At 39.7% G+C, this 12,280-nt stretch overlaps 1 protein-coding gene across 1 annotated transcript in view; it reads left to right on the forward strand.

Annotated features, from left to right (window-relative positions):
• Positions 1-10,064, forward strand: part of LOC116389839 (thyrotropin-releasing hormone-degrading ectoenzyme) — a 48,183-nt gene extending 38,119 nt beyond the window's left edge. Inside the window, exons 12-15 of the mRNA XM_031858837.1 lie at positions 959-1,126; positions 3,214-3,354; positions 3,435-3,516; positions 6,301-10,064. Coding sequence (XP_031714697.1) covers positions 959-1,126; positions 3,214-3,354; positions 3,435-3,516; positions 6,301-6,453 — 544 coding nt within the window. The 3' untranslated portion in view covers positions 6,454-10,064. The remainder of the gene's footprint in view (positions 1-958; positions 1,127-3,213; positions 3,355-3,434; positions 3,517-6,300) is intronic.
• The last annotated feature ends 2,216 nt before the right edge of the window (positions 10,065-12,280 follow it).

Consider the following 12,280-nt stretch of genomic DNA (forward strand, 5'->3'; position numbering starts at 1 on the left):
GTGTGTGTGTGTGTGTGTGTGTGTGTGTGTGTGTGTGTGTGTGTGTGAGTGTGAGTGTGTGTGTGTGTGTGTGCGTGCATTTGGTGTATAAAACCCCCAACAACAGAAACAGTAGTTACCTGTAATAACTCCAGTTCTATGAGTATGTGCTCAGTGCGTCAAATAGCCGACGACAATCGGGGGTCCCGTCCCCCCTCGGGACAACGTAAACTGCTGAGCTTTTAATTAAAAGACATTTTAATAACAATTGCAAGTGACAAATACTTATGATTTTAGAGAACCCCCCAAAATGTTGCAAGACTGCAAAAAGCCCGTCCAATCATTTAATTTAGCCCGAATGGTTTTGGGAAAAGTTCATGTCTGGACACCTTATTGAACCCACAATGTGTTATGTTTTAACTCTAGTTGTCCCAAAAAAAACTTAAAAACCTTGGACCTCAGATTTTGGAAAAACAAGTTGTTTGTTTTGCTCTTCAGCGTCAGGAAACGGAGAACGATCACATCTGATTTCATGGTCCTATGTCTTTGCTCAGTACCTAAAAATACACATCTATTATCAGACAGTCTGCTTAATACATCTGTTGCATTTGGACTTTAAACACTGAGACACAGAAGTATCTGTGTTGAAACTTCAAAAGTGTTCCAACACAAAGAATGACAATTAGGCTTATTGAGACGTTTTGGAGTCGCAGCTGGTGCGAAAATGTCTTTAATTGTGTCTCTGCTTTGTTACGAGTCCACCGGAGAAGTAAAGGGATGTTTTAATGGAGCTCCCTGATGGAATCACAATGTCTCACTCAGCATCCAGCGTCCTGCTTAATCCTGTGGACGTGTTTTATCAGGGTTTCTTAGCTTTATTACCACATCCAACACTTATCGACATCCCGAAAATGTGACACACGTTTGCTTTATTCGGAGATTGTGTCAGTCTGATGGGAAGGCGCTGTGTGTTTTGCAGGATTCCTCCCAACATCAGAGACATAGTTTACTGCACCGGGGTGAGTCTGATGGACGAGGACGTGTGGGAGTTCATCTGGATGAAGTTTCACTCCACCAACGCCATCTCAGAGAAGAAGATCCTGCTGGAGGCTCTGACCTGCTCGGACAACACCTTCCTCCTCAACAGGTACGAACGACACACTGCTGAACGGTTTGTATGATATCTTAGGAAAGAAAAGTTGCCCCTAACTTTGCCTGTTCTCCTATGAATGTCCAGGAACACATGTCAGTTTTTCCGTCTTTTCAAAATTCTCTAACTGTGTCTGTCAGATGTTCAGGTCGTGTAAAGTGACTTTATCACAGCGTGTTTAGTGGTTACTGCTGGAAACGAGATTAATGAGCGCTGAGAGACTGAACCAAAACAGTAAAGGTGTGCAGGCTGTAAAACAAAAACACTCTGTAGAGCTGCAGGGGAACCTCAGTTTGGTGATAAATCTCATCAGTGCGAGCAACCGTTTTCATATTGCATGAAAGTGAGTTAGATTTAAGTTTCCTATATGTGTTGAGAAATTCCTCTAAATAAACTCTTTAAAACATACTTTCACTTAAGTTTCAAGTCTGTTATTTTATTTTAGAACAGACAGAAAATTGAGTGAAAGTTGCAGTAAAAATATAGTGTGTGTGTGTGTGTGTGTGTGTGTGTGTGTGTGTGGTATTGATTTTCCAGTCACAGTAAACTGTTCTGCAATCAGAGAGTTAGTACTGCATGTTCAGATAGCAGCTATCACACACACACACACACACACACACACGAAAGAAAGAAACACACCACAGAAACACTGATTGGTCACACAGGAAATGGTTTCAGCACAGAGGGATTGTGGGAAGAGAGAGAGAAAATTGATTTGGTGGTTTAATGAAAAGACAGCAGCTACAAACTTCCAACACACACACACACACACACACACCAATACAAAGAAATGTGAAGAGGAAGGTAAACTCTGAACACAATGTTGGATGAGTAAACATCGGTTTTATTGTGAAACTCTCTTCTGTCTCTTTGTCCCGCTCAGTCTCACGTCTTTAGAAAACGTGTTCACACTTCAGGATTCTGCAGCCAAACTCTCCCCAGGTTTCTGTAAATCCCCTTAATCTCTGAGGAGCTGGGAGTAGTGGGATTACTGTAGCTCGTGTAACTTCAGAGGAGTAAATCGTGGTTACAAACAACACAACAGAAACTATAAAATGTCTACCAGGGTCATTCTGCTTCAAATCAGACGAAGTATAAGTACTTCAATTTGAGTACTTGCCAGGCGGCAAAATCCGGTTCTGAAAGGTGAATCCAGTCCTTCATGTGTTAAAAGCTGCAGTCTCTCTAGTGTCCACCAGGGGGCGACTCCTCTGGTTGTATAGAAGTCTATGAGAAAATGACTCTACTTCTCTCTTGATTTATTACCTCAGTAAACATTGTAAACATGAGTTTATGGTCTCAATCTCTAGTTTCAAGTCTTCTTCAATACAGCATGATGTTCATTTAGTACATTATGGTCCATTTAGAGTCAAACAGACCATAAAGCAGGGGATGCTTTAGGGCGGGGCTACACGGTGATTGACAGGTCTCTACCAGAGACGTATACAGTGTACAGCAGATCCAGGTTTTATCATTCTATGAAATTTTATCATTCAAACAATTTACATTAACATGAATATTTACTATGCTAATTTAAGTATATATATATATATATATATATATATATATATATATAAAAATACAATTTTGTAAAAATACAATTTTAGCATGCTAAATTCATGCTAAAATGAGACTACATTAGTATTTTAACCTTTTACACTGCTACAGTATTACTATAAATGAGAAGTTTACTTTGCTAATTTAAGTAAACGAGACTCTCGGGTTAACATGTTAGCGTGCTAACTTTGCACAGATTATGAAATACTGAAATTCATGCCAAAAAAGCAAATGTTTCATCCTGTTATTCAACAAAACCACATTTATGTTTGTTCGTATATTGAAACATACACAAGATATACAGACTTATGTTTTATGCTTTAAAAATGTAGCATTATATTGGTTCCCATGCTAGCCAAAATAAACCTTTATATTAGCATGCTAGCATGTTATGGCACACAGAGAATTCCCCCATTGCATCTCCAGTTTTATATATATATATTAAAGAAAAGACAAACAGTTAATGACACAACAACCTTTAAACCTTTAGCCATGACTGAGCTCGTCCGTGTCCCTGTGTCTCCCAGGCTACTGAACCTGTCTCTGACCTCAGACCTGGTCCCAGAGCAGGACGTGATCGACGTCATCATCCACGTGGGCAGAAACTCGCAGGGCCGAAACCTCGCCTGGAAGTACTTCAGAGAAAAGTGGGACATCCTCAACGCTCGGTGAGTATTTGTACACGTCGTACTTGCTGTACTGTGAAGGGAAGTGTATTGTAATACTAACGCTCGCCGTCTCTCTTCAGCTATGGTGAAACGTTGTTCATGAACTCGAAGCTCATCGGCGGAGTCACGGAGTTCCTGAACACCGAGCGAGAGCTCAACGAGGTAAACACACACTCGCTTGTTGTTGAGGTCTGATTTACAGGTGAAAGGTTCAGTTTCCTCCTTCTGACCACGTGCTTCACCTTAACGACCTGCACAGATCCAATTAAAAGATAAGGGGAAGCATTCAGAGAAGATTTCAATCTACAGGCTTTACCCCATGAAGAGAGAAAACAGGAGTTCTTCATTAAATTTATTACAAAGAAAAAAGAGCGAAATCCCAAATGTCTTGATAAAGTTTTTGATGTTTTTATTCAATTTAAAGTCAATTAGATGTTATTTGTTTAGCCCAGTATCACAAATCTGCCTCAGAGGGCTGTCCTTGGACCCCCCCCCCCCCTAAAAACAACCTTTAATGGGAACTCGGAGGGAGAGACACTAATAAACTAATAAAACCACAACATATCCATATAATAGTAGTAATATCAGTAGTAACACCAATCATGTCAGAACAACAATAAAGAAATAATAAAGAAAAATGAAAACTGCCACTAATAACAGCCGGGGTGGATATATTAGAATAATAATGGTAATATAATGTTATTATATAGTTATAGTAGCAGTAGTAGAATAGTGTCGGTATAACCTCGATCCATGGGGTCCATCCTGTGGTATACACACTTGATTGGACATGAAGGTTCACATCTGTCTTTATAAAGGACTTAAGAGAGCTGACCAAGAAGCAGATGGTCAGTCGGTATTGATGTATCTATACCAGTGTGTGACGGGGGTCCCGTCTCCCCCGATTTCCATAAAGCACTGGATTAAATGTGTCCAAAGTGGGTCCAATTATGTCCATAAACACACATTAAGACGGACTCGCTGTGCGTCACCTGCTGCAGTTCTTGCTGGCTGGAAAATCGTCTCTTGCCGTCACTATTCATATTTGTTTTTGCACTTTGAATAATGAAAGCTGCTGGACATTAATAAGCTTTTAAAAGACATTTACGACCCCGAAATGTAGCTATTAATGCTTTAATGGGGTCTGAAAGGGTGTGAACCTTCTGCACACTGTGGTGGTGTTTAGAGGCTGCAGGTGAATCATCAACGTTCTGCAGAGAAACATAAAGTCATCAGAGAGTTCAACGTCTGTTGTTGGTTATTCAAAGAGAATTCAGCAGCAATGATGTTATTGTGAGTCACTTATCTTTTCATGTTTTATTTAATATCGTGGCTTTAATGAAAACTCCCACAATGCTTTTACAAAAGGAGAAATAAAGTGAAAGCAGAAGGAACAAGTAGGACGTGGAAAACTACAGAGAGGTGATTGATATTCACATTTTCAGACAGAAAGGGTTTGTGGGTGTTTCTGAATATAGAATAGTCTCTTTGTGGTATTCGATTGAGATGAAACCATTTAGTTTGAGATCTCTATCTCTCCTGTTGGTATGGTAACAACAGCGTGAGCTTCATCGTGTCCGTGAAGCCTCTGAAAGAATCTCCATAAATTAAAACGAGACCCCTCAATACAAAGACTGCCTGAAATGAAAATAATCATCAGCCTTATATTTCCATTTTTGGAAAGTGTTTTTAAGTAAATCCACCCACAGAGCAAATTAAAAAAAAATGTGTCTTGGGGGGAGTCACAGCTGGAAGGTCAAAGTTACAGAGCAGAAAGTGAACGTGTAGCAGAAGGAAGAGAAGAGATAGAAGAGTGGAAAGTGAACGTAAAGCAGAGCAGAGGAGCTAACGATATGAGCTGTATTACAGGGAGTTGAGGGGATGGATTTCCTCCTGCGCTCCAGTGAATCTGTCAAACTCTGAACACCAAGTTTCCTCTTCGGTCCTTAACTTTGAAAATCACATTTGTTCTCTAACCTCCAACGGTTCAACGTTTTTTCTTTAATACATCACTTCATGCTGTAAAACTTTCCATTTAATTACCCTCCTTTAAAAGTTACACTTTGATTCCTGGTCCTCTCATGCTGGACATGTTACCTCTCGTTATGAACCTTTAAAACTAAATTTCTCTTCTAATTATTCGCCTCCTTTTCAAAAGACAGTTTAGCTTTCATAGCTCACATTTTCTGGCTGGAAAGTTGCTGTTTAACTGCCATTAAAAGATGTAATAAAACATCTAGAAACGTACATATTAATATCATCTCTTGTCATCTTGGGTGAAAGTCGGAGTGTTTCTTTGACCCAGACTCTGTTGACCTCCTCCCTACGTGGACTCTGTTGCTCTTTACAGTCACATGACTTCTAACAACAAACATTGATATGTGTCGTAATAAGCGGTTTGCACAGACAACCTATACGGATGTTTGTCTTGTTGATGGTTAAGGAGTGGGAGGTTGGTGCGGGAGTTGGTTCCAGAAAAGTAGTTGTGCTTTGTTACTTCACACAGAAACTTGCAATAGGTTTATTTCATGGCAATCAATTATTTCATTTCATTATAATCGTTTCTGAGACGTTTGTTTTGACGAAGTTTGGAGACCAGACAGACTTGCAAAATGTCACTTGTGTAATCTACAAATGATGACAATCTCAAAAAAACCATGATCACGACAGCAATCTGAGTCATATAGTTTGTAGGGTCCTTAAATCATCAGTATGTTGTCGATGTTCAAACCCTATGACATTGTGGGTATATTTACCTCTTTAGCCTCTTCGGTGCTGCAAAATGTCTGTCTGGGTTTCCAATATTCCAATAACTTTTCTATCCTCTACTTTTCCTTCCTTCCTTCCTTCCTTCCCTCCTCATATCTTGTCTTACCATTCCTACTTACTCCTTCCCCCAAATATTTCCCCATCTGTCTCTCTTTTTCCCATCCTTTCTCTCCTCAGTTGAAGGAGTTCATCCAGTCCAGCGGTTTGGGGGCGGGGCCTGCTATGCCGCGGGCGCTGGAGATCGTCGAAGGCAACGTACGCTGGCACCGCCTTCACCGGCGGCAGTTCTTCCAGTGGCTTCGCAAACCTCTGAGCTCCGTCCTCGGCTAACGCTACACCAGCTAGCTAGAGTGACGCAACTGCAGACTGGCTGCTAACGCACTGCTAGCTTACAGATGCAGTTAATTAGAATGAAAGAAAACAAGAGAATGAAGGAGATTGACTTGACTGGTTATTCAGCTGGTTTCTCTGCTGGTTTTTCTTTTAAAGAAAATTGTTTACAAACTCTTTATTTCAGATGTATTGTTTATTTTTTTCAAAACTGCTAGCTAGCTAGCAGTCACTGGTTCAGTAATTGTTAGCTAGCAACTCGCCTAAAAACTCCGCAATGACTAAATTGCCCCCAAGACATTCACACCGCCAACTCAACGCTTGGTCTGTGGCCCAAACTAAGACCCTCCAGGTACCCCTCTAGTGTCAGCTTTGGACTTATCAGGGACGGCGTCCCAGTTTTCCCCCTCATTGCACAAAGTCTCCACGGTAGAATTACTTAGTTTTAGGTTTACTGGCGCAACAAGACTACTTAGGGTTGGGCTTGGGAAAAGATTGTGGTTTGGTTGAATATAAGTATGATTGTTACATAAAACAATGATGTTTGTTGTGTAACTGGCATTACCTAAGTACACAAGTTACGTGACAAAACATGAACAGAGGTCCTCCTGGGTTAAAGTCCTGTCGTTCATTTAAACCCATCGAAGCGGACTTTCTCGCTCTTTATACAGAAGTCTAATAATGACGCAGATGAGTTTACATTGACGTTAGATGAAAGCTCGGTGCGAGGGCATTGACCATCCATCGGTGTTTGATGAGTTTGGGGTGAGAACGTGTTGACGATGGACACAGAGAGAAGAATCTACTGTCTGATGAGCAACAGCAGCCAACAACGGATGATCTGACCAACAACTTATCAAACTTCAACATTACAAACATTTCGGTACAACAGAAAGATAAATCCTGTTAAATGCCCACACACATTCCCACACCCGTGTTTATCTGATAAACATTTAGTTTCTAATACATTAAGCCCACAAATACAATCAGAAATATTTTGAAATTGGCAAAATAAAATATTACATGCGTTAGTATGGTCTTTGTTTTCAGGCAGTTTTGTGTAAACTACAAACTTAACAGATCAATACATCATTAGAATTCTGTGGAACCTTCTTAACATACAGGTTGGAAGTTGTGATGCGACCTTAAATGAGTTAAATGCCATCAGTTAGAGCCTCGTGGCTCCAGTCCAATACCCTCACTAACCAGAGACCCACAACAGTTTGAATCGGACCTTCCTGTGTTTGTTACATTAAATCAGCCGACATTAAAAGGCAGATTAACCATCAGTCAGCTGCATGTCGATCATTGAACATGTAATTAACCCAACATGGACTTGGTGTCCTCTGATCACAGCACTCAGAGGACTCATTAACGTACCACAGCATTCAAACTGCTTCAGCTTGAATTTAAAAAGCAACTTTGTTTTTTTTCAGGATTAAAAACTGCAGCAGTGTACCTCGAATATGAAAAGCTTGTAATAACTTGAAAACTTTGCTCTAAACCACAGAGAACGCTGCATGTGGAGCCAGTAGTGATGCTGTGGTCTGTTTAGTGTTTGAAACACCAGAGCTGGAAAACCGTTTAAAAAAGCTGAAAGTGAAGACAAACTATCAAGGCTAGTTCTCACATACAAGCCATGATGGGATGTAGCAAAGGTGCAATGGAGACTCAATCTGTCAATATTTAGAAATTTAGTTGGATCGACAAACTTGGAAGATACATTTTTGACAATCCTCAACCAAAACTGACCGATGAATTAAACATGTTCAAACCTGATGTGACGTGGAAAGACCAGAAGATTATTGAAATACAAAATAATAATTCATGTTTGAAAGAAAACATACAAAGAGCATTACAGTCGCAAGAAACAATATTTCATTGAGACTATTCTCTACCCAGTTCTCCTTGTAGCAACTTAAATTATGACACTAAAAAGCACTAATTTTAATAGTGAAATGGCAGAAAGTAAGATAAAAATAGGGAACGATTTTAACACAGCTCACATTAAAATAGTTTTCCCCGACTCAACCCACCTGAAATCTGTCAGCCAACGAATTTTCTCGTTATTTAAAGGCCATGAAAAACGGTAACTCCCAAGATTGACTGACTGAATAAAGAAACTGACAGATAGATGAGAAAGTGCAAAGAATGTTTCTCGCAAGGAGTTCGGGGTCTATACGTAACACTGACCGCTCCTATGACAACCTTTTGGAGATTAGAACGTTGGTTTCATAAAGCACAAAAACCATAAAGTTGTCTGATGAAGCACATCTTTCTCAGCTGCTACACAGAAACTTAAGTGACAACAAAGACTAGCATTTATTTATTTTTAGCTTTCAAGCAATCTTTTTTTTTTGTCCCCCAGAATGATTCAAAGTGGTGACGAGACAATTGCTGTTTATGCCGAGTGTCTTTATATGCAGATGATGTGGTGTTTTTAAATGAAGCTGATGATTCAAACTTAGTGAGGAGATCTTTAAAGAGGACGGACTCTGCAGCATGGTGGATTCTAACAGTGTTACATGAAAGAGTCAGCAAGGGGCAGCATGAAATTTGGACTTTTCAAGGCTTTGAATTTTAGTGTGATGGATTCTTCAGTGGAGAACATCATTCTATGAAAAGGATTCTACGGATAGAAACAGCTCGACGTCTGCAGTGCGATAGATTCTAAGATGCGACGGACTTCACAGCCATACTGACTGATAACTCCACAGTTTGACCGATTTGAGGGAATGATGGCAGAAGAGCAGTGCTACGGATACTACAAGTCTGGTTTTACAGCGTGATGGATTTTGGACTGCTTTAAGTTTTAAATGATACCGACAGACTCGAGAGTCTTGGAAATAATGAACACAAAAAGCCCCGGAGGAACAAACCTGTGGGGTCAACTCCAAAGTAAAGCAAAACCTTTGGAGACGTGACTTTTAAGAATTTAGAAAAATACTTAAAATGAATAAAATCATGATGAAGTCTGGTGCGTTGAACCTCCGTTCTGTTGAACAGACTTTGTGAAGTTATTCCTCTTTTGGTAGATCCGGCTTTTGGTGTTAATAATTGAGCCATATATGAATTAATAGGCCTGCCTGCTTCTATACACTGTGTGTCCAGTGGTGTGTGTGTGTGTGTGATGAAGATGATGATGGTGACGATAATGACTGCTGTGCCAGTTAAGATGATTACAATTATAATTGAAATTATTATGATTATGATCAGGGTGATGATGGATCTGATGACGGTCGAGTCAGTGATGCTAATTGTTGATGATGTGACAATGCTAATTAGCATTAGTATTATTATGCTAATGATCCAGTGCATTTCAAACCTTTATTGTCCTGTCAGGGAAACTTGGTTTACAGATGTAAAGCACACATGTAAAATAAACACTGTAAAACATACAAATACGATATTAAAAATTAAAATGTGACGTTAAAGATGTTGATGAAGATGGTGTTCATGATGATTATAATCATAATGATGATGATGATGATGATGTTGACTTGGACGGAAACAGGAAGTGTCAGAGACGGGTTTAATGCTACTTCCTGTTTGCACCGCTGTGGTTTCCCTGTGTTTTTGGGTTGGACGATATTAAAATGGTTAACCTTGTGTGTGAAGCGGTCTCTTTCAATCCACCACTTTGTACCTAATGAAGGGAAAAGTAATGAGAAGCCAAACAAATGTTTGTGACCGAAGATTCATACGAAACGGAAATCACATGACTACTAAATGATATAAAGACTTGTAATGACATCATTTAAAAAAGCTTTATTGTCGTACTCTCAGACAATTTTATTTATGGGTTTTTTCCTTCTTGTAATTGTGTCCCCATTTATCTTTGCAAGTTCCTAATTTATGTAGATGGAGAACTTTGTTGCCATTCATGCCAATCATTTTCATTTTAAACCACATTTGCAGCAATCTTCTGCACAACAAGAGCCTCAGAAGATGAACACCGATCCAGAATGGTTCTCCTGCTCGTTTAGTATCAAACACAGCAACACAAACACAGACTCAGGGCTGTTTGTGAAATAGTCACAAAATGCAATGCATGAATTGTGGGGGGGGGGGGGGGTTCGTGTCGCTCGGCACGACTTCTTTTTCAGGACAATCTTTCTCAAAGAAACAGTAAGGTTCAGGCAACGAAACCACTCAATTAATTTTCAGAAGAACGTCATGGTTGCGCTTGAAATGACTATGTAGAGTTAAGTTTAGGCAACAAAACCACTGAGTTACTTTTAGGGAAACCGTGACGAACGCTTCACTTCACATCCCTCCGGGACGTGCGGCCTCATGGTTGGACGTCCTGTGTTTGTGTTTGCTGTCTAAATATTTAATATTCGTCTCCAGCTCTGACTACCAGTTGCACGGATGCGTTTAATTTGTGTGTCGATCACGAAAGAGGATCCTGATCGACTTTCTATTGCCGTTGTTTTCTTGCTGACACACAAACACACAAAAAATGTGTTGAATTTGTGAATATTTCAAGAGATTCAATTTGTCAAATTGTCAGGCCCTTACTCTTCAATGACTCCACTCTTTTCCCAACGGCATCATGGGAAATCACACTCCCTGGATAGTGTGTGTGTGTGTGTGTGTGTGTGAGAGAGAGAGTGAGTGACTCGGAAAGAATGTGACAGAGAGAAATGAGCTAAAGATAGAGAGAGAGAGAGCGGGAGTAGTTTGTTGTTTAATGAACGAGAAAGAGACAAACCAAATTGAATCTGTCGTTTTCTGGCAAAATGGTGAGTTTATAACCAGGAGGAGCAGCAGCGTGTGGAGGTGTAGAAATAAGAGGAAGAGGAAGGTAGCGATAAAGAAAAGGAGGAAGGACACCGATGAGGAGGGAAGAATAAAAGGAAAGACGGATTGGTGTAGGTTATTCTAAATGTCTGTTCAGAGGAATCCTATTTTAGATAACACACACTCACACACCACACACTCACACACTCACACGCCACACATTCTCACACACTCACACACCACACACACACACACACCCTCACACACACACAGAGGAAACTGTAATTCACTTCCTGATAACAAGTTAAATCCACAGCTGCCATGGTAACAGCTTCACCAGTTACACCAGAACCACTTAATATATATAATATATATAATATAGATATAATATATAATATAGATATAATTTAGATATTATATATAATATATATATATATAATACAGAATAAGTGTTTCACATCACATTACTGAGCAGTATTAAAACTGTACTTATTTTAGATTTTTTATTGTATATTTATGTTTTATACTATTTTATTACTTTAACAAAGTTTATTTGAAACATTTTAGAGCAGCTTTTATAAACTCCTTCAATCAAATGCAGATCACCTGCTCCTGTCCGTCACAATCGACCCTTTGCTAAGCCCCGCCCCTCGCCGCTAGTCCATCCAGCTGTCAGAGACGCGTTACCGCGGAGCACCATGTTTTGGGGGAATACAGATGTTGGTGTTTCGTTTGTTTGTTTGTTTTTGGAGTCGGAGCACGTTTCCCTCCTTTTAAATCCTCACGGTGTCATTTCCTATATTGTTGACAACATATTTTGACATAAATGGTCATGCAGAACAGGTTTAACGTGTGATATCCTGTATTATTTTAATTAAATTCAGGCTAACGTAGCGAGTGGTCGCGGCAGACGAAACATTTTAACATTTGTTTATTATTAATACAGTTAATACTTGACTTCTGTCTTTACAGATCTTTTATAAAGACAATAAAGTAGTTCATGAATATGAGATGAGTTTACAGATTATTACAATCCCTCCTCAGCATTGTGGATATTCATTTTCTGGCGTTTTGCCGGTTAAAC

This window comes from Anarrhichthys ocellatus, unplaced genomic scaffold (assembly GCF_004355925.1).
Source record: "Anarrhichthys ocellatus isolate YVR2014 unplaced genomic scaffold, GSC_Weel_1.0 scaffold21, whole genome shotgun sequence".
Lineage (NCBI taxonomy): Eukaryota > Metazoa > Chordata > Actinopteri > Perciformes > Anarhichadidae > Anarrhichthys > Anarrhichthys ocellatus.